The sequence below is a fragment of the Lithobates pipiens genome, unplaced genomic scaffold (genome assembly GCF_037356315.1).
Source record: "Lithobates pipiens isolate NorthernLeopardFrog02 unplaced genomic scaffold, aLitPip1_a1.2 Scaffold_35, whole genome shotgun sequence".
In the NCBI taxonomy this organism is placed as follows: domain Eukaryota; kingdom Metazoa; phylum Chordata; class Amphibia; order Anura; family Ranidae; genus Lithobates; species Lithobates pipiens.
The window spans coordinates 706,411-730,148 of NW_027507811.1; the positions used below are offsets into that span (position 1 = coordinate 706,411).

At 46.8% G+C, this 23,738-nt stretch overlaps 2 protein-coding genes across 2 annotated transcripts; both read right to left on the reverse strand.

The window, feature by feature from the left end:
* Positions 1 to 23,322, reverse strand: LOC143956028 (gastrula zinc finger protein XlCGF66.1-like). Its single transcript, XM_077466160.1, has 3 exons — positions 23,193 to 23,322; positions 429 to 563; positions 1 to 340 (listed from the first exon to the last, which is right to left on the reverse strand). The coding sequence occupies exons 1-3, from the start codon at positions 23,286 to 23,288 to the stop codon at positions 149 to 151; spliced, it is 423 nt and encodes a 140-aa protein (XP_077322286.1). The 5' UTR covers positions 23,289 to 23,322; the 3' UTR covers positions 1 to 148.
* Positions 13,588 to 21,331, reverse strand: LOC143955710 (uncharacterized). The gene has a single exon (XM_077465826.1). It carries the CDS (start codon positions 20,662 to 20,664, stop codon positions 18,925 to 18,927), a length of 1,740 nt encoding a protein of 579 aa, XP_077321952.1. The 5' UTR covers positions 20,665 to 21,331; the 3' UTR covers positions 13,588 to 18,924.
* Positions 23,323 to 23,738: the final 416 nt, after the last annotated feature.

Below are 23,738 nucleotides of genomic sequence, written 5' to 3' on the forward strand. Positions count from 1 at the left end.
ACCTGATGATGGTGGGGGATGGTGTGATCTTCCTGTGTGGAATCCCGGGAATACAGAGGACGGGGACATCTCTCTGGTGGGTTCCCATTACTGGATCCATCTGTAGGAAACACACACACTGACTGAATACATTGTTTCTATGTGTTTATCAGATGATGGGGGATCTAGGTGGAGCCTCCGTACTGCTCTCTCCTTTACAATAAAGTCTCCTCTTACCCGGTGATGTGAGGGGCGGCTGATTGTCCATCATGACGTCCTTGTAGAGATCCTTGTGTCCTTCTAAATACTCCCACTCCTCCATGGAGAAATAGACAGTGACATCCTGACACCTTATAGGAACCTGACACACACAATGATACAGTCACCATCCAGACACATCCCTTGTCTGTTACTGGATAATGTCCCACAATTCCCAGAATCCTCCTCACCTCTCCTGTCAGCAGCTCCATCATCTTCTTGGTGACTTCTAGAACCTTCTCCATGTTGTGTCTCTCAGGTTTTAGGGAGTCACATGGAGGCACTGTGATGGTCATATGATCACCTGACTTCACAAGAGGAAATCTCTGTATTGGAGAACCAATAGGAATATCATGTTAGAATCCCAGAATCCTCCTCACCTCTCCGGTCAGGTCTGTGTTTTATTAATAGAGATAAGAGTGATGTCATGTGACCTCCCAGAATCCTCCTCACCTCTCCGGTCAGGTCTGTGTTTTATTAATAGAGATAAGAGTGATGTCATGTGACCTCCCAGAATCCTCCTCACCTCTCCGGTCAGGTCTGTGTTTTATTAATAGAGATAAGAGTGATGTCATGTGACCTCCCAGAATCCTCCTCACCTCTCCGGTCAGGTCTGTGTTTTATTAATAGAGATAAGAGTGATGTCATGTGACCTCCCAGAATCCTCCTCACCTCTCCGGTCAGCAGGTAGATGATCTCCAGGGTGAAGTCTAGTATTATCTCAGTCATGTGACTCCGGACCTCCTCCATCCTCATTTTCGCAGTCATGTGGTCTACACAGGTTTCTCCCTAGACAGGTAAAAACGATAATTGATAACAGAGAATTATCTGGATTGTATTGGAGGTATAATAATAAAATGTGGATGGGGGAAGGTTTGATGAAGATTCACAATCGGGAATCTCCAAACTCCCATCGGGAGACACTTTGAAAGAAGTCATAGTTACCAAATCGATGGTTTATCCTAACATTGCTTTTGATGGAAGTCACCTCAATCCCGGGGGGGGAGGGGATTCTGACAACTTGCTTTTGAAAAATGGTGCCAAATGGACCTTGGGGCTACTAAACCTCCCGCCCTAAATGACCGCATCAGTTTTGCCCTTTTTTCTATAATGTATGGGTGATTGACCTCGTTCTTCATAAACAGTTTTGTCCTCCTTGAATTTGGTGTCTTTATTGTTTATGTAGCTCCCAATTTCCCTTTGTTGAGGTGGACGAGGACCCCCAGGTGGCTCAGTGGGCTCGAATTTCAGACCTCAGGGCAGGATCCATGACTAAGCAATGGAAGAAGTTGGGGGGCCGTTACCCAAAAGGCAACACAAATTCACCTCCACATTTCCAATCTCAGCGAATACAGACACAAGGGCCTTAAAGCCAAAACCGTCAATCTGTGCTCTTCAGACTGTAAAATGCCACCAGACATCATGCATACCATAAGAATGAGCCACTGTGATTCCTTGCGACTTGCACCCAGGTCAACCCCTCAAGATGTTCCATGAAGGCAGCCATCTTCCAGCTGCACTCCTCCTGGAAGTACCCCTCCACTAAGGACGTGTATATGTTGGGAGGCCCTCTACTGTCCAGGCTGTTAAGCCAGCTCCTGTTGCTACAAGGACCTTCCACCTACTAGCTTTGCCGAGACAGTTCGCCAAAGTCCCACCTCATCCCACCAGTCTCCACTTGTAGGGTTCTCTTTACAGGTCCTAGATTGTATAGGAGGACTTCCCACTTCCATGAGCACTATGGTGGCCCAGACACGGTCACAGCCGGAGCCAGTGAGACACCGGTGCCCAAGGTGTTCTATTGGGTGCACCAGGGAGGAGATGATCACCATTCTGAATGTCCTCTATCCAACATAACGCCATCGGTCGGTGGGCGGCAAGCCTGCTGAACATGGCCTATTCCAGCAAACAGGGAAGCGCCACAAATACCCCGCAACCGCGTGCAGTGCGTCATGCTTGTTTGGGGTTAAAACAGGCTGTGAGGTGAAGGTTACATTACCTCCTCACTGCTTGTCTGCCACCTCTAAAAAGGGACCTTCATGCAGATTGTTTTTCAGAGGAGCGATGGGTTAAGATGCATGGCTACATCTAAGCTTTGTGAAAAAAAAATCATTAAAAAAATAATAAGAATTGCAAAAACGATCTGAGGTTAAAAGTGGAGCATAAGGCCTGGTTGTGAAAGGGTTAAACCCCCAAAAAGCCTTCCCATCCCCCACCACAAAAAAAAAAAAGTGATATAATCGGTTAGTATATGGACTGATGAAGTGAGAAGGTGATTGGTGGGAAAGGTGACACGTCTCCAACATGAAGAGAATGTTCTGGCCCCGTAAGTGGGGGAATGTTCTGCCCCTGAAGGGGGTAATTTAGGTTCCCACACTATATATGTGTGTATCATCATCTGCTGGAGATAAAAGACGTCACAGTGACTATGGAGGAAGAGGACGGAACATGACGGGGGGGGGGGGGTTATCGGGTGTAAATAGAAAATAAGATCTTATTACCTCCTCCGGTGCCACATCCAGTGATGTCTCCTCTCTACTTCCTCCCGACTCACCTCTTACCCAGAACTTCTTATTTATACCTAACACCACTTCCTGTCTGTATCTGACATCACTTCCTGTCTGTGCCTGACATCACTTCCTGTCTGTGCCTGACATCACTTCCTGTCTGTGCCTGACATCACTTCCTGTCTTCCATAGAGACTTCCTGTCTGGGTGGAAGCGACTTCACCATCTTGTGGAGCTCAGAGGAACTGCAGACCCCGTGAAACATCTCGTAGTGTGAACACGGCCTTGTGCTGTGTGTGTATGTACTGTATATCCTTATAGATGGGGTCATCTCCACTCCCACCAAGGGGGAGAGGAATATATTATAAGTGGATTTCAAGGCAACTAACTTTTCAGCAAAATTACCAGTTTTGTTAAAAAGGATCCTCCACACTGCCAGTAACACCACGTGGATAACGTGACTGCTGGGTATGTTGTCTCCCAACCCGGGTTCTTCTCAACCAGGGTTCCCCCAGAGGTTGTAGGGGTTCCTTCAGCATTGGGTCATTTCTGCCTCTCGGATAAGTTCCCACTGACACCATTGATCTTTTTAGCTATCTGTAAGGAGGTAATTCTTCCCAATGACCACAAGTGTGAGGACCAATCTTCCCACTGACCATCACACTAATGTATCATGAGTTGTGGATTTCAAATTTTTAGCAGAGGGTTCCCCGAGACCCGGAGAACTATTTCAAGGGTTCCTCTGTGTTGAAAAGGTTGAGAAAAGCTGCTCTAGACCGACGCTTTTAGTCTCAAGGAGTTCCCGTCTTCCAAATTGGTTCCGGGCTGTCCGGGTGCTTCCAACCTCGGCTTAAATCCTTGGCTTGTATCCTCAACATGTTTCTGCTTTCTGAATTGGTACTCTGCTGCTGGTCTGTTACTGACCACAGCTTGAATCCTCAACTCTGCTCTTGTTTCCAGAATTGGCACCTTTCTGTTTCTGACCTTGGCCTGTATGCTTGATTCTGTTCCTGCATGGTATCATGCTGCTCGGCTGTCACCAACCTCAGCTTGTACCCTCCATTCTGTTCCTTTCTCATGAATCGGTACCAGGCTTCCCAGCTGTTACCGACCTTTAGCTTGTACATGTGACGGACTGGGGTTTATATGGTCACAAAACAGACACCCCAAAGCAAAGTACATATTCATTTTTTTTTTATATTTCTAAACATCTCCCTTCTATTCTATTAATAACCAGTAGATGGCAGAGAAGGTACACAAACAGAGTCTATATAAGGCCACACACCATGTGACTGGAAATTAAACTACTTCCAGCCATAAAGTCAGTGGTCATATCTCATGCTGTTTGTGTGATTCTTTGCAGGTATGTACTCTAAATTGTTCCTAATCTGTATTAACCTGTGATAGAAAGATTCCTAAACATCTTGAGCAGATGCAGAAAAAGTCTCAGCAGATTTTATGCTATAGTTTTGCTGTAATTAGAAGTTTAGAACAGCATGTGGGAGAAACAAGTGAAAAGTGCATAAGAACATGAAAATACTGCATTAGTCAGAACAAATGTCTATGATAAACACTAAACCTTTCTAAATAGGTATATTTAAACCTGATTTATTGGAAATGGCATAGATTTATAGAAGCACATGTTTTCTGTTATTTAATATAGAAAAAAACCTATTGTATGTAAAGCTTATGTATTGCATCATACAGACATGCAATGTGCACCATCTAGTGGTTAAAAAAGAGTACTACCATGAAAATATTTGTATTAAAGCAATGCATTGCCAGTATGATTATTGCACACTTAAAGTGTACCAGAGAGATAAAGATAATTATCTATAACACTGAATAACAGGGATATATATGTTATTAAATATAGTAATGTTCATTGTTATAACTACGTTTTAAAATACTTTAGTTAAAATCGGTATTATATATATTGTTAATGGTTATAAACATGTGACTATAAAAATGTAAAAGATGTATTGTTATGTAAAAATTAAACTACTTCCAGCCATAAAGTCAGTGGTCATATCTCATGCTGTTTGTGTGATTCTTTGCAGTCCACGCCAAGCTGATCACCTTATCTCATCGCGTCTACAATCATCGGCTCTCTTAATTCACATTTTGAGGCCGGTAACATACACCGAATTCTTTACCTCTCTCCTGAATCAGGACCAGGCTGCTTGGCTGTCACTGACCTCCACTTGTACCCTCCATTCTGTTCCTCTCTCCTGAATCGGTACCAGGCTGCCCATATCTTACCATCCTCAGCTTGTAACCTCGACTTTTTCCATGTCTCCTGAATTGGTACCCTGCAGCCTGGTTCTTACCATCCTCAAATCTGTTCCCGTCTCCTGACTTGGTACTGCCTGGGCTGTCTGATCTCAGCAGGAATCCTTGACTCTGTTTTTGGTGTCCTGACTTTGCAGCACACTGCTTGGCGTTTACTGACCTCGGCTTGTATTCTCAACTCTGTTCCTGCCTTCCAAATTTCTATTACTGACCTCAGCCTAAATCCACAACTTTCTTCCTGTCCCTCCAGTTGGTACCCCGGCTGCCTGACTCTTACAAACCTCGGGTTGTAAGTTTCAACTCTATTCAACTTGAATCTTCGACTCTGTTCCCATCTCCTGAAATTGTACCTGGCTGTTTGGTTGTAGCTGGGCCCAGCTTGATTTCCTGACTCCTGTATACTGAACTGCTACCCCTCTGCCTGGCTATTACTGTTCTCGGCTTGACTCTTATGCCGTGTACACACAATCAGACTATCCGGGCGGACCAGAGTCCGGCAGACAATCCGCCCTTGTGTGGGCTCCGGCAGACTTCTTTTCCCCAAAAATCCGGTGGACTTAGAAAGTAGTTTTGACTCAAAAACTGCAAGTCTGGCGGCCAATTCAGCTGTCTGTGCACTAGTCTGCCGGACTTTTGAAATGAACGGACTTTCCCGCACACGGAGAAAAGTCCATTCATTTTGAACGTGGCTCCAGGTAGACGGGACTAGCGCAGGAGGTCAATGTCGCCGCCTCCATGGGCGAGATTGACACGTCGCTAGCTCCGTCACCTGGTATGGACCTAAAGGGGAAGCCTTACGCCAAAAAAAACGGCATGGGGGTCCCCCCCAAAGTCCATATCAGACCCTTATCCGAGCACGCACCATTTAGGAAAGGGGGTGGGGACGAGCGAGCGCCACCCCCCCCCCTCCTGAGCCGTACCAGGCCGCGTGCCCTCAACATGTTGGGGTGTTTTGGGGAAGGGGAGGGCCGCCCCAAACCACCCTGTCCCCAACAATCATTAATTCACGACTGGACTACGCAAACTCGCTTTACATAGGATTACGACAATATCAACTTGCGCGATTACAACTGATCCAAAACACGGCGGCAAGGCTGATAACAGGAAAAAAACCCTGGGAATCCATCTCTCCTTCACTGAGGAGCTTACATTGGCTAACCGTAAAAAATCGGATCACGTTCAAGACCCTTTGCCTCACCCACAAATGCGTGCATAGAGAAGCTCCGCAATACCTAATGGAGAAAATAAATCATTACACACCAAACCGCAGTCTTCCATCAGCCAACAAAAACCTCCTCCTCGTGCCCAAAGCCCGGTATAAATCCAAGGGTGATCGGAGATTCGCTGTCCAAGGGCCTCGGCTATGGAATGCTCTACCAATCAACATCCGCCTGGAAGAAAATCACCTGGCTTTTAGGAAAAAACTCAAGACCTTCCTCTTCTAGCAGATGATCAAAGCTCGCCACAGCGCCTAGAGGCGATTCAGTTCGCATTGTGCGCTATACAAGTATTTCATTCATTCATTCATTCATGCTGATGAGGACAAGGGCCTCTTCCCGACAACCCTGGCCGTTGCTTGTTGGGGTCTGCGGGCGGGGGGCTCATCGGAATCCGGGAGCCAGCTTTAATAAGGGGGCCCCCAGATACCGGCCCCCACACTATGTGAATGAGTATTGGGGTACAATGTACCCCTACCAATTCGTATATAACGGGGAGCTGCGGTAATTATATATAAAAAAAGTTTTTTCTGTGATCCCAAAAACCCCAAAAATTGTATATTATTGAATTCGGCACTTTACCTCAAATAAGTGAGAATAATTTAAATAATTAATTTAAGTAAATAAATAAAAACCCAAATTAAAGCCCAAAAATATTGAATTCAGCACTTTACCTCAAAACAGTGAGAATAATTTAGATAATTAATTTAAGTGAATAAATAAATACAGTATATGAAAAAATACCTTAGATAAATAACCGTGAAAGAATAAAAATAATCATAACGGACACAAATCACAACTAATTGTCGTGTGAAAGGGAACACCACAAAAAATATGCTACCACAAAATTAGCTTGAATTAATAAGTGAATAAATACAAACAGATAATGATTTTATAAAAATCAGAATGAACTCAACTAATATTGAAAAAATTAATTAATTAGAAAATAAAAAAACTCCATGCAGTGTATATAAAGCCAGAAAACAACAAATAGTCCATAAAAGTCCCAAAAAGATTTGCATCAATTAATCCAATGTGCGATGAAAAAGTGACACCAGTAAAAAATCGTGTGACAGGGATTCCACTAAAGCACCTCCACCAATGGGTAATAGAGCCGCTTACCAGAGCATAAGATCTCAGTGTTAAATGAGATCAAAAACGTATTTGAAGGCGGTCTAGATAGACAGTCCTGGGAACCACGCTGAGCCTCTCTCTCCAGACACTCCGACAACAGCTCCGGGGGTCTTCTTCCATCTTGGGGGGTCTTCCCGCTGGACTCCTCCGCTATCTTCTGCTAGCTCTTTTACTAGCGGAGGAGCCCGGCTTTCTTCTTCGTCGCCGCCCAGGGGTCTTCTTCCGACTTCGGGGGTCTTGTCCCCCTCTTCGGTTCTTCTTGCCGGGCCTCCGCTCCTTCTTCCAGCTCTTTTACTAGTGGTGGTCTTCTGTCACCGCCGCCGCCTTCTCTTCTTCTTGTTCTTCCTTGGGATGTTGACTCGACGCTGTCTCTAGCCGCAATGACAGGCACGCGGTGTGCGGCGACTTATATAGGGACAGTGGGCGGGGTCACCGGGTGATGTCCCCGCCCCTTATGATGTCACAGTCCCAGAGGATAAGAGGATATAAGTCGCCGCGCAACACGTCCCTGTCATTGTGGCCAGAGACAGCGTCGAGTCAACATCTCAAGGAAGAAGAAGAGAAGAAGAGAAGGCGGCAACAGAAGACCGGGCCACTACTAGTAAAAGAGCTGGAAGAAGAAAGCGGAGGCCCGGAAAGAAGAACCGAAGAGGGGCGACGAAGGAGAAAGCCGGGTTCCTCCGCTAGTAAAAGAGCTAGCAAAAGAGCAGAAGATAGCGGAGGAGTCCGGCAAGAAGACCCCCCAAGACGGAAGAAGACCCCCTGAGCTGTGCAATAAATTATTTTAAAACCTTGTGTTGTGTTTTATTTAAATTTTTTTCACCAGGTAAATGGGTAGGGGTACATTGTGCCCCATACTCATTCACATAGGGTGGGGGGCCGGTATCTGGGGGCCCCCTTATTAAAGGGGGCTCTCGGATTCCAATAAGCCCTCCGCCCGCAGACCCCGACAACCAATGGCCAGGGTTGTCGGGAAGAGGCCCTTGTCCTCATCAACATGGGGACAAGATGCTTTGGGGTGGGGGGGCTGCAGGGCCCCCCTTCCCCAAAGCACCCCCCATGTTGAGGGCACGCGGCCTGGTACGGCTCAGGAGGGGGGTGCTCACTCGTCCCCACCCCCTTTCCTGACCGGCCGGGTTGCGTGCTCAGATAAGGGTCTGATATGGACCTTGGGTGGGACACCCACGCAGTTTTTTCCCCTTTAAGTCCATACCAGGTGACGGGGCTAGCGACATTGACCTCCTGCGCTAGTCCCGTCTACCTGGAGCCGTGTTCAAAATGAACTGACTTTTCTCCGTGTGTGGGCAAGTCCGTTCATTTCAAAAGTCTGGCTGACTCCCGCCATAGTCCAAAAGTCCGGTTGTGTGTGGGCAGGTCCGCTCGTTCGGAAAGTCCTGCGGACTTTCCTCCAGTTTGTCCGCCAGACTAAGTTCGCCGGATAGTCTGATCGTGTGTACACGGCATTAGAATCTCTTATCCCAGTTTGTTACCCAGCTGCCTCACCTCGGTTGGTATCCTTGACTCTGTTCCTATCTTGAGTTGGTACCCAGATGTTACTGACCTTAGCATAAATCTTTGACTCTGTTCCTGTCTTCTGCATTGGTTCCCCCGCTGACTGGCTGTACCAACCTTGGCTAGTATCTAGTCACCCTTCCTCATCTGGTTTCTGTCCAATGATATTCAGTCTTCTGAATTGTTACCCAGATGTGCACCTATTACCAACCTCAGCTTGTATTCCTGACTTTGTTTGTTTCTCCTAAATTGGTACCCAGCTGCCTGGCTGTTACTGATCTCAACTTGAATCCTCGACTCTGTTCCCATCTCCTGGATTAGTACTTCGCTGCCCGGCTGTTACTGTCCTCAGCTTAATCACTCAACTTTCTTCTTGGAATAACCCCCACCATACAACCTCAGGGGGGGGGGGGGTGAGGGTGAGGAGGGATGGGGTAACCCCCACTGTACAACCTCATTCCTACCACTCCAGATCTGTATTCTGGGTCAGGCTGTAGTTGGTACTTGGGGTATCTCAGTAAATCCGAGGGACTACTTGTTAGAGCTCCTGATAAAGGATAATAATTCTCTTAGCGTGCATCCAGTCAAGTGGAGGCAGCACCAGGGGTATAAAAAAAAAATGTCTGTCCACCATTTATAATATGCAATCTGCTGGGATAAAGGAGGCTAAACTGTATGCTCTTTTCTTGTAGTCCCTTACGGATCTCCGTATAGGACTTGCGGCATTGCTGAACTTCTTGAGAATAGTCTGGAAAAAATAATAAATTAGTGTTTTCATAAGGTATATCTGGCTTAGCCAGAACATCTGCCAGGACCCTGTCTCTATCTCGATAATTCAGTAGTCGTAATAAAAGGTCGGGGGGGGGGACCCAGGTTTAGGTGGTTTTGATGGAATTCTATGTGCCCGTTCCACCACAAAGGTGGGTGGCACACTCTCTGTTAAATACCGTTTGATTTATTTATTTATTTATTTCAGTTACTTATATAGCGCCATCAAATTACGCAGCGCTTTACATATACATTGTACATTCACATCAGTCCCTACCCTCAAGGAGCTTACAATCTAAGGTCCCCAACTCACATTCATACATACTAGGGACAATTTAGACAGCATCCAATTAACCTACCTGCATGTCTTTGGAGTGTGGGAGGAAACCGGAGTACCCGGAGGAAACCCACGCAGGCACAGGGAGAACATGCAAACTCCAGGTAGGTAGTGTCATGGTTGGGATTCGAACCAGCGACCCTTCTTACTGCTAGGCCACTGTGCCGCCCATGTTTGATGAGGGAAGTTCCAAGAAAATCCATTCAGTTCTTATGTAAAAACTGAAAAATTGATTTAATAATAAAATAGCAAAATATTACAAGAACAATATCAAAATGTAGAATGTAAAAATAACATCAATAGTGTATTATATTATTAAGGTGAAGATCGAATCAGATGTGTATCTTTGTATGTTTGTGTGTGTAGCTGTGGCAGCTTCCCTCAATGTCTTGTGGTGTGTCTGCAGCAAAAACAGCCCAACTGTCCTTTCTATTACTAGCTTTTACTCCTAAAATCTGACCCCTCCTTATTAAAAATGCTGGTTTACGGCTCTCAATTCTCTCGTAGTTCTACAGAAAGCCGCAGGCTTTACCCACCTCACATAACGATGGGAGTTGCTCAGTCTCATTTCTGAGGAGTGGGCAAGAACAATGTGTGAAAACATTTAACATATACAAGTTTCCTTTAACATCTAAATCAAATACTACATATACTTATATATAATATCCATTGAAAACCCAATGTTCTTATTAATATCCTAATCAAGAAATATTGTAGCATTAAAAACTTTTAATCTTAACTAAAACATGAACTTTTACATCTTAAGAAATGTGAATCCTTCCTTCTCATGTGATGGGGAAAGGTGAGGGGAAACCAACTCAAGATCCCTAATTACTAACATGTTTGGTTCTCCATAGCAATGTTTATGAAGCGTATAACAATATGTATACCTTTACAAGTATACAAGAAGGGCAGTTTTTAAGGCAGGGCAAAAGGGGCAGCTGCCCTGGGCCCTGTCATTGTTGTGGGGTCCAAAGCAGCTGCCTCATACTTGCCAACTATCCTGGTTTAAATTCCCTCGCCCCTTGAGGTTTTAGCCCTGTGCTGTTTCCCAATATCTCAGTGTGAAGTGCTGCTACTAATGCTGCCCAGCTCTGCCCTATTGTTGTGTACAGATGACTCACTTGCAGACCCTGTGTTTACATGTAAATTACTGGCATTCATATGTAAATAGCAACAGCATTCATATGTAAATAGTGGCGGCCGGTGGCATTGATATGTATATAATGCCCCCCTGAGGTCATATCCATAGTAATCTCTAGTAACCAATCAACAAGCAGAAATCATGAGCTGTAACCTCTAGCAACTAACCAGTGAGCTGTAATGTATTCTGTAACCTCTAGCAACCAGTCAGTGAGCGGTAATGATACACTGTAACCTCTGGCAACCAGTCAGTGAGCGGTAATGATACACTGTAACCTCTGGCAACCAATCGCAATAGCTGCCTGATCTGATTCAGTAAACTGATTTTGAGTCTAGCTGCTATTTATTGTATGTCTCAGAGCAGGTGGAGAGCAAAACTGCATGGGGGGAGGGGGGGGGCCCAAGAAAAGTTTAGCCCAGTGTCTGATCAATATTAAAGACGGCCCTGTATATGAGTCTATATAATTTCCCTTTTTCCATAACTAAAAGGTATAAATAAATATACATACTGTATATATATATATACACATAGAACACATAGAATAGAGAATTCCGACGGACAAGGTGCCACGCATGCTCAGATCAAATTACAAGACCAAAGCTATTGGCTACTAGCCTCTACGTAGACCCGTCGTACCTAACGAACGCCACCACGTTCCCAACGATTGGATTTTCTGACAACTTTGTTCGGCCGTTTGTATGCAACACCAGTTTCTGAGAAAATCCGTCTGAAAAAATCTGACGGATTTTGTGGTCGGAATGTCCAAACGTGTGTACAGGGCATTACACTCTCCAAGCCCAAAACAATCATAAGTAATTGCTCAAGGAATTCTGTTGGTTTCCTCAACCCTTTCCAGGTAGGCCCAGGATACGAATATTATTCCATATAAGATGGGTTGGGTGGATGGGTTTAAAGCTAGGGTCTCTGAGGTGGAAAGCAGGGTCCTCCACGTTGGAAGACTCAACCCAATCAGATTCTAAAGCTCTGCGGGCTCTACAGCTACAAGTTAGGCGGTTCCAAGAAAGGTGCTATTGACACTGAAAATCGTCAAGTTCCTCCACCACAAACTCACTCATCCATGTCTTTATGGACCTTGCTTTGTGCACTGGTCCAAATCATTTAGAGGAGGGGGGATTATGGTGGGGGGGTTGTTTTTCAGAGGTTGGGTTTGGTCCCTTAGTTCCAGTGAAGGGAACTCTTAAGGCGTCGGCATACCAAGACATTTTGGACAATTTCATGCTCCCAACTTTGTGGGAAGAGTTTGGGGACGGCCTCTTCCTGTTCCAACGTGACTGCTCACCAGTGCACAAAGCAAGGTCCATAAAGACATGGATGAGCGAGTTTGGGGTGGAGGAACATGACATTGTCCAAAATGTCTTGGTATGCTGACGTCTTAGGCATTCCCTTCACGGGAACTAAGGGGCCAAGCCCAACCCTTGAAACACAACCCCCACACCATAATCCCCCCCCCCCCCCCACACACCATAATCCCCTCTCCACCAAATGATTTGGACCAGTGCACAAAGGTCCATAAAAGACATGGATGAGCGAGTTTGGGGTGGAGGAACATGACATTGTCCAAAACGTCTTGGTATGCTGACGTCTTAGGCATTCCCTTCACTGGAACTAAGGGGCCAAGCCCAACCCTTGAAACACAACCCCCACACCATAATCCCCCCCCCCCCACACACCATAATCCCCTCTCCACCAAATGATTTGGACCAGTGTACAAAGGTCCATAAAGACATGGATGAGCAAGTTTGGGGTGGAGGAACATGACATTGTCCAAAACGTCTTGGTATGCTGACGTCTTAGGCATTCCCTTCACTGGAACTAAGGGGCGAGTTTGGGGTGGAGGAACTTGACTGGTCTTGACCCGATAGAACACCTTTGGGATGAATTAGAGTGGAGACTGAGAGTCACGCCTTCTCATCCATATCAGTGCCTGACATCACAAATGCTCTTCTGGAAGAATGGTCAAACATTCTTACACAACCACTCCTAAACCTTGTGGACGGCCTTCCCAGAAGAGTTGAGGCTGTTATAGCTGCACAATGTGGGCCAACACAATAATGAACCCCATGGACTAAGACTGGGATGCCATTAAAGTTCATGTGTGTGTGTAAAGGCAGATGTCCCAATACTTTTGGCAATATAGAGTGTGTGTGTGTGTGTGTGTGTGTGTGTGTGTGTGTGTGTGTGTGTGTGTGTGTGTGTGTGTGTTATTTAAATATTTTTTTCAGGACAGTATTGCCATAATAAAGTTGTGTTTGGAAAAAAGTGTGTGCGTTTGTATACACACACACACACACTTTTTTTCCAAACACAACTTAATTATGGCAATACTGTCCTGAAAATAATATTTTATTATCAATATAACCAATAAAAATACGCAATAAAATTATAAAAACAAACAACTTTCTTTATAAATTAGGGTTTATTAGGGTTAACAAAGGGTTAGGGAAGTGGGAACAATTTTTAATATATAAAACTCGTTTAACTGAGTAAAGCAAAGTCCTTCAATCGGCAGGTCGAAGAAGAAGGGTAAATACAATATAATATCAATTGTGTTTCGAAGTATCCATCAACGATTCCTGAAAACATGGTGTATGGGCATCATTTATTCCAATGACGGATGGGTGTGGCCAATGATAGGGGCTGTGCTGAGGAAAGAGCACCAAGGCGTACCAGGTATGTCCAAGGAACACACATGGTGCTTTTAGGATGTATGACCGGTTTCCTGATTAAAATATTTTCTGTAGGATGGGCATGGTCAAGGCACGGCCTAATGAAGACCTGTTCTTGGTCATCTCCCGTACTTACACGTCAATCCCAGAAACAGACTACTAAAGATGAGCTTCTTTAAAGCATCTATTATCCGCTGTCCTGGCTATCAGTGGTTCTAGGATGGCTGACTCCCGCTCAGAGGCCATGATGAGGCGCCAAGCACCGTCCTTCCCTTCCGAGCTTTGTTTGTCCTCTCTACTATCTCTGGAGTTTGGTCTACAGGGACAACAGCTGGGACTGCTTTGGTGTTCCCACAGTTAGGACTTGCTAAGGTACTGCAGCTTGGTACACAACATGGAGGATGAACCCAAAGACCCAAGGGTCTTATCCACGCCCTTCCACCTAAGACTGACATAGAGGCCCCCGATCCATACAGAGGAAAACCACCACCAAGGACGACAGGGGGTATTGGCCAACCTACAGCAGATGATGAAGTATTTAACCGGTTCCCGACCAACGCACGCCGATGTACGTCGGCAGAATGACAAGGGCAGGCATATTGGCGTACAGGTACGTCCAATCTTCAATGCCGCCCTGCCACCGCGAGCGCGCGAGATGTGCCGGTCGGGACCCCCGTGAGTCCAGTCGCGGGTCCCGCGGACTCGATCGCCACGGGCATACCCGCGATCGTCCCACGGGGCGGCTGAATGGAGAAATGCCGTTGTAAACAGCATTTCTCCATTCTGCCTAGCAACTAGTGACGCTGATCTCTGCTGCATGTGATTGGAGCAGGGATCAGTGTTCACTAAAAGAAAGCCCAACCCCCCCCCCCCCAGTTAGTAACACACCCCTAGGAACACTTAACCCCTACACTGCCACCCACTGGTTAACCCCTTCACTGCCAGTGTCATTTACACAGGAATCACTGCATTTATATAGCACTGATTGCTGTATAAATGACAATGGTCCCAAAAATGTGTCAAAAATGTCCGATGTGTCCGCCACAATGTCGCAGTCACAATAAAAAATCGCTGATCACCACCATTACTAGTAAAAAAAAATTATTAATAAAAATGCCATAAATCTATCCCCTATTTTGTAAACGCTATAACTTTTGCGCAAACCAATCAATAAACGCTTATTGCGATTTATTTTTACCAAAAATATGTAGAAGAATACGTATCGGCCTAAACTGAGGGAAAAAAACGTTTTTTTTATATATTTTTGGGGGATATTTATTATAACAAAAAGTAAAAAATAATGTGTTTTTTTCAAAATTGTCGCTCTATTTTTGTTTATAGCGCAAAAAATAAAAACCGCAGAGGTGATCAAATACCACCAAAAGAAATCTCTATTTGTGGGGAAAAAAGGACGCCAATTTTGTTTCGGAGCCACGTCGCACGACCGCGCAATTGTCAGTTAAAGCGACGCAGCGCCGAATCGCAAAAAGTGCTCTGGTCTTTGACCAGCAAAATGGTCCGGGGGCAGAAAGCGGTTAACAAAGAGGAATCCACCACTTCAGCTTCAGACTCACAGTTTACAACTTTGGAATGGAAAAAGACAGAACGAGCCTCTCGCGTCCTCTCTCTCTCCAACTTCGCATGGAGGTTGTTGAAGCTTGGAGCCACCATGATAAGTTTGCAGCGCTGAGGCCACTGGCCCCGAAAACATATATGACATTTTCCTAGTAGTCCTAAACATCGAACTAGACAAACACTCCTTCCCTGTCAGGGCTGGCTTAGCCCTTCCTCCTCTGGGCTGGCCGCTCAGCTGTCGGCTAATTGCCAGCTCTCTTCTCTTTCCACAGTTACCAGCTGTTCCCGATGATACTCGTCTGACCTGCCTATTTAAAGCCTTCCAGCTCACTCTTTCCTTTGCCTCGCGTTGGTCACATCACAAGGAACCATCTTCTGCTGTTTGTTTCAAGACTGGCTTGCTGACATCCCTCCTGGCTTCTATCCTGCTTGCAGTTGCTCTCCTTGGATCCCTGATGTCTGGACTTACTAATTACCCCATCTGGTTTATGAACTTTGGACTGGCTGACTACCCGATCTGGCTACTGGACTCTGGCTATGCTTGACTACGCTTTTTTTCTATTTACCTTTTTATTTTTATTAATAAACAAGTATGATTGGTTGTACTTCTGTCTCTGTTTCATCGTTCCTGACATCCCCACAATGATTGTTGGATCACGTTCAAAGAGCTCTAGGCCCTAATCCAGCAGACCCAACCAGACCATGGGAAGTTATCTGTAGGTCCAATGCTATGTTCAAAAAAAGGACGTACATAGAAAAGTTTGGTCTCAGGCGCCTGACTCTGCCCTCTTGCCCGATTTGTCTACCCTGCAGAGGACAGCACTACTGAGGCTGTTCCTAGACAGGCTACTTTGAGCTGGGATAGCCTACAGGTTGCGATTTCCCTTACACTTGGAATGCTACTTCGTTCGTGTTGCAGAACCCTGTCGATCTCTCTGATCTTTTTGCCTTTCTGCATATGGAAGCAGTCTCTATTCCCGAGTAGCTGCAGCTGTTACTGTAAAGGAACCTGAGCCTTCAACTGGCCTGCAGTTGGGAGGGCAGGATCTATGGGCTCCCTTTCAAATTCTGATAAGCCACCCCCGCACCCCCATAACCACAGGGCCAGGGTTGTGGGGAAGAGGCCCTTGTCCTCATCAACATGAGGACAAGGTGCTTTGGCGGGGAGCCCCCTCTACCCCAAAGCACCCTACCCATGTTGAGGGCATGTGGCCGGTATTGTTTGGGGGCTGCCCTGGCCTGCATACTTAGATAAGGGTCTGGTATGGAATTGGGGGGCCCTCCTCACCATTTAAGAACAAAAATTGGCATGGGGTTACCCCCAAAATCCATATCAGACCTGAAGGGCCTGGTATGGACTAGGTGGGACCCCCATTCTATTTTTATTTAATGCTGGCTGTCATGGTTATGCAGTGATCTTCCTGGTTGCTTACCTCCCCTCATGTGTTCAGACTAAGAGGTCAGCCACTTCCACCTGGTGGTTTTTATAACCTCTCCTCTAAGCATGGCTCCACCCCAGGCCCTATCAGGGAGCCCTATATTAACCTGTGCACTGCAAGCCATCAGTGCTGATCAACCATTGTGTATTCCTTTGTGTGTTTGGCTTCCTGTTACCTGCCGTGTGCTCTACTGTTGTTCCGTTACCGACTTTGGCGTGTCCTTGACTATCCCTGTTTGCCTGTGATCCTGACCTTTTGGCGTGTCCCCGACTATTCCTGTCTGCTTGTGGCCCCCGACCTTGGCTTTGTCCCTCACCATCCCTGTCCTGTTGCCTACTGTAGGTGTAAGCTGGGGGACTCTGGGGGTCACAACCTGGAGCCAGTTGCAGCCAAGTCCATCCTCAGCACTCGAGGCGCTGGTGAACACCTTCTGGCTCTTAGACTCCGCGCCCCAGGGAATCTCACGCTCTATCCCCAGTGGGATCTGTCCCCCGTCTGCAGCAGTCAGCCGTAGGGTCCACAACCTTACGGTGCACTCCTGATCCCTACGGTGTGCATCTGTCACCTCGCCTCAAGGTGACCTGACACTGGCATTCTTTTGTTTACATTCAGCTGTCAATGGGGAATCCCACTGACAGCTGATGAGTCATCGGTTGTAAAGGATGCGGCGGCCGCCCCGCTCCCTAACAACCTGCTATTCCCTAGTTGCTAAGGAACCTGCTGGCCACCCACTCCTTAACCATGAGTTGCATCCAAGTCTCAACCATCCAAAGTAGTATCAAAGTTGCTACAAGTGCGAATGAAGTCCGATGCAACTTTGATGGGACTTGAGTGCCAAAGAGCATAAAGTCGCATTAAAGGGGCCTCAAAGTCGAACTACATGAATAGAACTATTAGCCAAAAAAAAAAAAAACGCAAACACAAAAACGCATCAAAAACACTAAAACAACGTCTGAAAAACGACTCAACCGTAACCTAAATAGATGTGAACCTAGACTTAGAAGACTACAATACAATGAAGCCAAACTGCCCAGACTGAAGGCTTCTCTTGGGGCTCCCATCTCTGTTGACTCTTTTCAATGCCCAGAAGACACACCAGGCCAACTAACTCTGCCCGACCAGTTGGCAAACCTCCCCTCGGCCACAAGGTAACCACCCCCATGGGATGCTGCTTTGCACCCCTGTTTTGGAACGCTGTAGTCGGGTTGATCGGAGGCGGTTGATAATTCACTTAATGACTTCAAAATCTGCTGTATTTATGCCTTTGAAAGTGGGGAAGGCGTCAGGCCAATAGTGATGGGCGTAGGCGCGTTCTGATCGAACCCCCCCCCTGCAGGAAGCCGTCACTGACCAGCGCCAAACATAGGCAGCGAGGCGTTTTCCCGACCGGGGAAAAAACGCACCCCGAGCCCGTTCTTAATTACCAGTATAATGCACTTTACGACGCCAGCTCCACGTTCTACGTGGTGTCCTTGTCAGTTGGTGGGCACCCTGGTCCACTTGGGGAGTTGGTTGTATAGAATGGCCAGCAGAGTGAGGGTAACAATTGAGTGTGCTGAATACTGATATGAGGTCTCTCTCTGGTTCTGTGCCTGGATCCGGCCCCCCTCGGCAGGACCGCCCCCCCACTCTCTGTTGACTATAAAGCTTGGAGGACCTATCCATCTTCTCTGAACCAAGCTCCTCCGGTGAAGAGACACGGGTGGTCATCCTTGGTTCTCGATGCTAAAAGATTTCACCCTAGACTTCCATGAGTTGGGGAGCTGGGCCCCCGTCCTCTACAGGTCACGCAACAGACTGGTGGGGACCACCTACTTTGGAAATCTCCACCTCTTCGAGTTGACAGGAGTTAGGACCCTTTTATTCTGCCTACTCTGCTGTGGTATTAGTAGAGACCCCACACTACCTTCCCTAACTTTCATATAAATATTTTTCTGAGCACCCAGCCATCAGGGTGAGGGTTCTCCGAGGTGTATATGAAGGTGTGCTCCTTCCAAGGTGTGCTCCTCCACAATCGTCAGATCTCCGATGTACAGCAAAATATGACGATTTAGACTTTCCCGCACGGCGGACCTCTAACACGCCTCAAGGGTCGTGTGGGACCTCCGATGTCTGGAAAGATTGGACTTCTGCGAAAAACATTTCCCGCACTCGGGGCAAGAATACGGCTTCTCCCCCGTGTGGCATCTCCGATGTGCATCAAGGTGGGGTTTACGCACAAAACATCTCCCGCACTCCGGGCAGGGATACGGCTTCTCGCCCGTGTGGGATCTGCGATGTATTACAAGGTCTGATTTCCGTAGGTAACATTTCCCGCACTCGGGGCAGGAATGCGGCTTCTCACCCGTGTGGCATATTTGATGCCCGGCGAGATGGGACTTCCGCGAAAAACATTTGCCGCACTCGGGACAGGAATACGGCCTCTCCTCTGTGTGACATCTCCGATGTAAATCAAGGAACGGTTTACGCATAAAACATTTCCCGCACTCAGGACAGGAATACGGCTTCTGAGCAATATGACAACCCCGGTGTCTATCAAGAATCGGTTTACGTACAAAACATTGTCCGCACTCAGGGCAGGAATATGGCTTCTCCCCCGTGTGATATCGTTGATGTGTAATAAGGTCTGATTTCCGTTGATAAGATTTCCCGCACTCAAGGCAGACGTGGGGCTTCTCGCCGGTGTGGCACATTTGATGTCCAGTAAGATGGGACTTCCGAGAAAAACACTTCCCACACTCGGGACAGGGATACGGCTTCTCACCCGTGTGCAATCTCTGATGTCTGCAAAGATGTGACTTAGCTGAAAAACTTTTCCCGCACTCAGGACAGGAATACGGCCTCTCTCCTGTGTGAGATTTTTGATGTATGACAAGTTCTGTTTTGCGTGTATAGCATTTTCCGCACTCAGAACAGGAATGCAGCTTCTTGTCTTTGTGGCATTTTTGATGTACAGAAAGGTTGGACTTCCCAGAAAAACGTTTCCCAGACTCATAACAGAAATATGGCTTCTCAATTGTGTGAGATCTTTGATGTCTAACAAGTCGTATTCTTTCATGAAAACACTTCCCGCACTCAGTACAGGAAAACCTCTTATGTATTGGAAGGACGGCACCGTCCCGCACAGTCTGAGGTTCCTCGGGATAAGAGGAATACGATGGTCCGGCACCGTCCCGCACAGTCTGAGGTTCCTCGGGATAAGAGGAATACGATGGTCCGGCACCGTCCCGCACAGTCTGAGGTTCCTCAGGATAAGAGGAATACGATGGTCCGGCACCGTCCCGCACAGTCTGAGGTTCCTCGGGATAAGAGGAATACGATGGTCCGGCACCGTCCCGCACAGTCTGAGGTTCCTCGGGATAAGAGGAATACGATGGTCCGGCACCGTCCCGCACAGTCTGAGGTTCCTCGGGATAAGAGGAATACGATGGTCCGGCACCATCCCGCACAGTCTGGGGTTCCTCAGGATAAGAGGAATACGATGGTCCGGCACCGTCCCGCACAGTCTGGGGTTCCTCAGGATAAGAGGAATACGATGGTCCGGCACCATCCCGCACAGTCTGGGGTTCCTCAGGATAAGAGGAATACGATGGTCCATCTACACTGTGTGGTGCCGGATGGACATTTGAGGTAGTCGGGTTTTCTCCTGGACTATACTGTGTGATGTCCTCATCTTCTACTTTACAGTCTGGAGACAAAGTGAGACAATCTTCTGAGGTTTTCCTCATCTCCCGTCCATCTACTAAAATAGAAATACAAAGATTATTACTAGACATGAGCTGATTGGTTCCCCTAAACCAGGACTCCGCCCACATCAGGCAGCTTTGTCTCTGAGGATCTTACAATTCCCCCCTCAAGGTAACTAGTAAATGGGTCCTCTGATCTCCTACCAGATCATTTCTTTATTCATGGACCTTAGTCAGAGAGGGAGGAAACAACGAGAACTGTCTTCTATAGGAGTGACAGTGATGAGGGGATTATAGGACGAGTGTCCCCTCCCCCTCTATCACTCATTGCCATCTTCCCAACACAAGAAGTCCTGCACTTCCTTATTTAGTCCATGATTTAGTCATGAATAACAGCGGGGCTGAGCCCCACCAGAGGTCAGAGAGTGAGGATGGGGGGAGAACAACCAAGATGAAGACTGGACTGATCCTGAAGACCCCCATCATTGGGTTATTGACTCCTCCCCCATTATCCCTTTCTGTTTAGAGTTCCAAGGTTGGAGGATGTTATCACAATGTACAACATAGAGTATATAGTGCAGGGGTCAGGAGTATGTAATGTACCATATAAATTATATAGTGTAAGGATCACTGAAATGTTTACATGAGACAAGTTGCAGAGGTCCCACACCGCTCCTCCCATCTCCTGAGACTGCACTCAGTGACTTGGGTCTGAGACTATACAGACATATCCCTCCACCCGGCACAGCCAGCAAATAACAGAGCAAGTAACCCCGGGGGGGATTGTTCTGTCAGAGGTCTTACTATGGGGCAGAAGACCCAAGGTACATACCCCAGGTGCCTAGGTCTAGTAATGCTTATAGTGAAATCCAACAGTTTGCTGTCAGCTGATCCCCAGAATCTCCATAAATCCAGTCTAGATCCATAAATTGTGTCGGCAGCACAGAGAAGGAAGATTATGGGAGAGAAATCCAGGAATACAGGACGGGGAACACAGCTCAGGAAAGTGACCAGGGGATTACAGGCTGATATCACCCAGCCCCCGCCCTACTCTGGACCAATCAGTGAGCAGTATGGGTGGAGGAATGTATTTAGTGTTAATGACCCACCTGTGCTGATCTCTGTAGGAGTGTCCTCCTCTATAAATGTCCCCGTTATTCCATCCTCCTCCATAGACTGCTGATCATCCCTCACATACCTCTCTTCTTCTTCTGATTTCACCTCAACTTTTATATCTATCAGATCTTCATCCTTAACCAAAAATATATAGATTATAACATCTTCTACAGAGTTCATTCATCATATCTATGAGTCACTTTTGTGTTCTAGATGGTCCTTTCCACCAACCTTGATATAGTGGGGGATGGTGTGACCTTCCTGTGTGGAATCCCGGGAATACAGAGGACGGGGACATCTCTCTGGTGGGTTCCCATTACTGGATCCATCTGTAGGAAACACACACACTGACTGAATACATTGTTTCTATGTGTTTATCAGATGATGGGGGATGGGTGGAGCCTCCGTACTGCTCTCTCCTTTACAATAAAGTCTCCTCTTACCCGGTGATGTGAGGGGCGGCTGATTGTCCATCATGACGTCCTTGTAGAGATCCTTGTGTCCTTCTAAATACTCCCACTCCTCCATGGAGAAATAGACAGTGACATCCTGACACCTTATAGGAACCTGACACACACAATGATACAGTCACCATCCAGACACATCCCTTGTCTGTTACTGGATAATGTCCCACAATTCCCAGAATCCTCCTCACCTCTCCTGTCAGCAGCTCCATCATCTTCTTGGTGACTTCTAGAATCTTCTCCATGTTGTGTCTCTCAGGTTTTAGGGAGTCACATGGAGGCACTGTGATGGTCATATGATCCCCGGACTTCACCAGAGGAAATCTCTGTATTGGGGAACCAATAGGAATATCATGTTAGAATCCCAGAATCCTCCTCACCTCTCCGGTCAGGTCTGTGTTTTATTAATAGAGATAAGAGTGATGTCATGTGACCTCCCAGAATCCTCCTCACCTCTCCAGTCAGGTCTACGTTTTATTAATAGAGATAAGAGTGATGTCATGTGACCTCCCAGAATCCTTCTCACCTCTCCGGTCAGGCCTGTGTTTTATTAATAGAGATAAGAGTGATGTCATGTGACCTCCCAGAATCCTCCTCACCTCTCCGGTCAGGTCTGTGTTTTATTAATAGAGATAAGAGTGATGTCATGTGACCTCCCAGAATCCTCCTCACCTCTCCGGTCAGGTCTGTGTTTTATTAATAGAGATAAGAGTGATGTCATGTGACCCTCCCAGAATCCTCCTCACCTCTCCGGTCAGGTCTGTGTTTTATTAATAGAGATAAGAGTGATGTCATGTGACCTCCCAGAATCCTCCTCACCTCTCCGGTCATGTGACCTCCTCCCAGAATCCTCCTCACCTCTCCGGTCAGGTCTGTGTTTTATTAATAGAGATAAGAGTGATGTCATGTGACCTCCCAGAATCCTCCTCACCTCTCCGGTCAGGTCTGTGTTTTATTAATAGAGATAAGAGTGATGTCATGTGACCTCCCAGAATCCTCCTCACCTCTCCGGTCAGGTCTGTGTTTTATTAATAGAGATAAGAGTGATGTCATGTGACCTCCCAGAATCCTCCTCACCTCTCCGGTCAGCAGGTAGATGATCTCCAGGGTGAGGTTTAGTATCTTCTCAGTCATGTGACTCCGGTCCTCCTCCATCCTCATTGGTGACGTCATTTGATCTATACAGGTAAGGAATAATTGATAATGAAGATATATTTAAGAATGTTGTGCCCCTGAAGGGTTACTGAGTCTTCTCAGTAATGTGACCCGGTCCTCCTCCATCCTCTTTTGAGCAATCAAGTGGACTATACAGGTTTCTGCCTAGACAGATAACTATGATAAAAGGCATATAATCGGTGAAGTGACCTTGGTGCCAAACATCAAAGTGATTTCTCACAGTGAGTGTAAGGCACCCCTGAACTGCCACCTCAGGGGCACATCACCACAGGCTCTTCAAAAGCATCCCTGACCCACAGCCCAGACCACAGCAGCCCCCACCCCAGGCAGAAAGGAATGGAGATCCAGGAGCTTAGTGAGAGCCCTTTGCCTCACCCTCGCTCCCATCACTCCTACCTAATTACATTCGGGAAGTACTGGCCGTTCCCCCGGTGGGAGAAAGGGGAA

Excerpts from the sequence above, each read along its gene's own strand:
- LOC143955710 (XM_077465826.1), bottom strand. The coding sequence starts at position 20,664 with ATGTGGGCGGAGTCCTGGTTTAGGGGAACCAATCAGCTCATGTCTAGT.
- LOC143956028 (XM_077466160.1), bottom strand. The coding sequence starts at position 23,288 with ATGACGTCACCAATGAGGATGGAGGAGGACCGGAGTCACATGACTGAG. Across the intron at positions 564-23,192 it reads TCTACCTGCTGACCGGAGAG|AGATTTCCTCTTGTGAAGTC; the intron begins GTGAGGAGGATT and ends TCTCCAATACAG. Across the intron at positions 341-428 it reads TGGAGCTGCTGACAGGAGAG|GTTCCTATAAGGTGTCAGGA; the intron begins GTGAGGAGGATT and ends TGTGTGTGTCAG.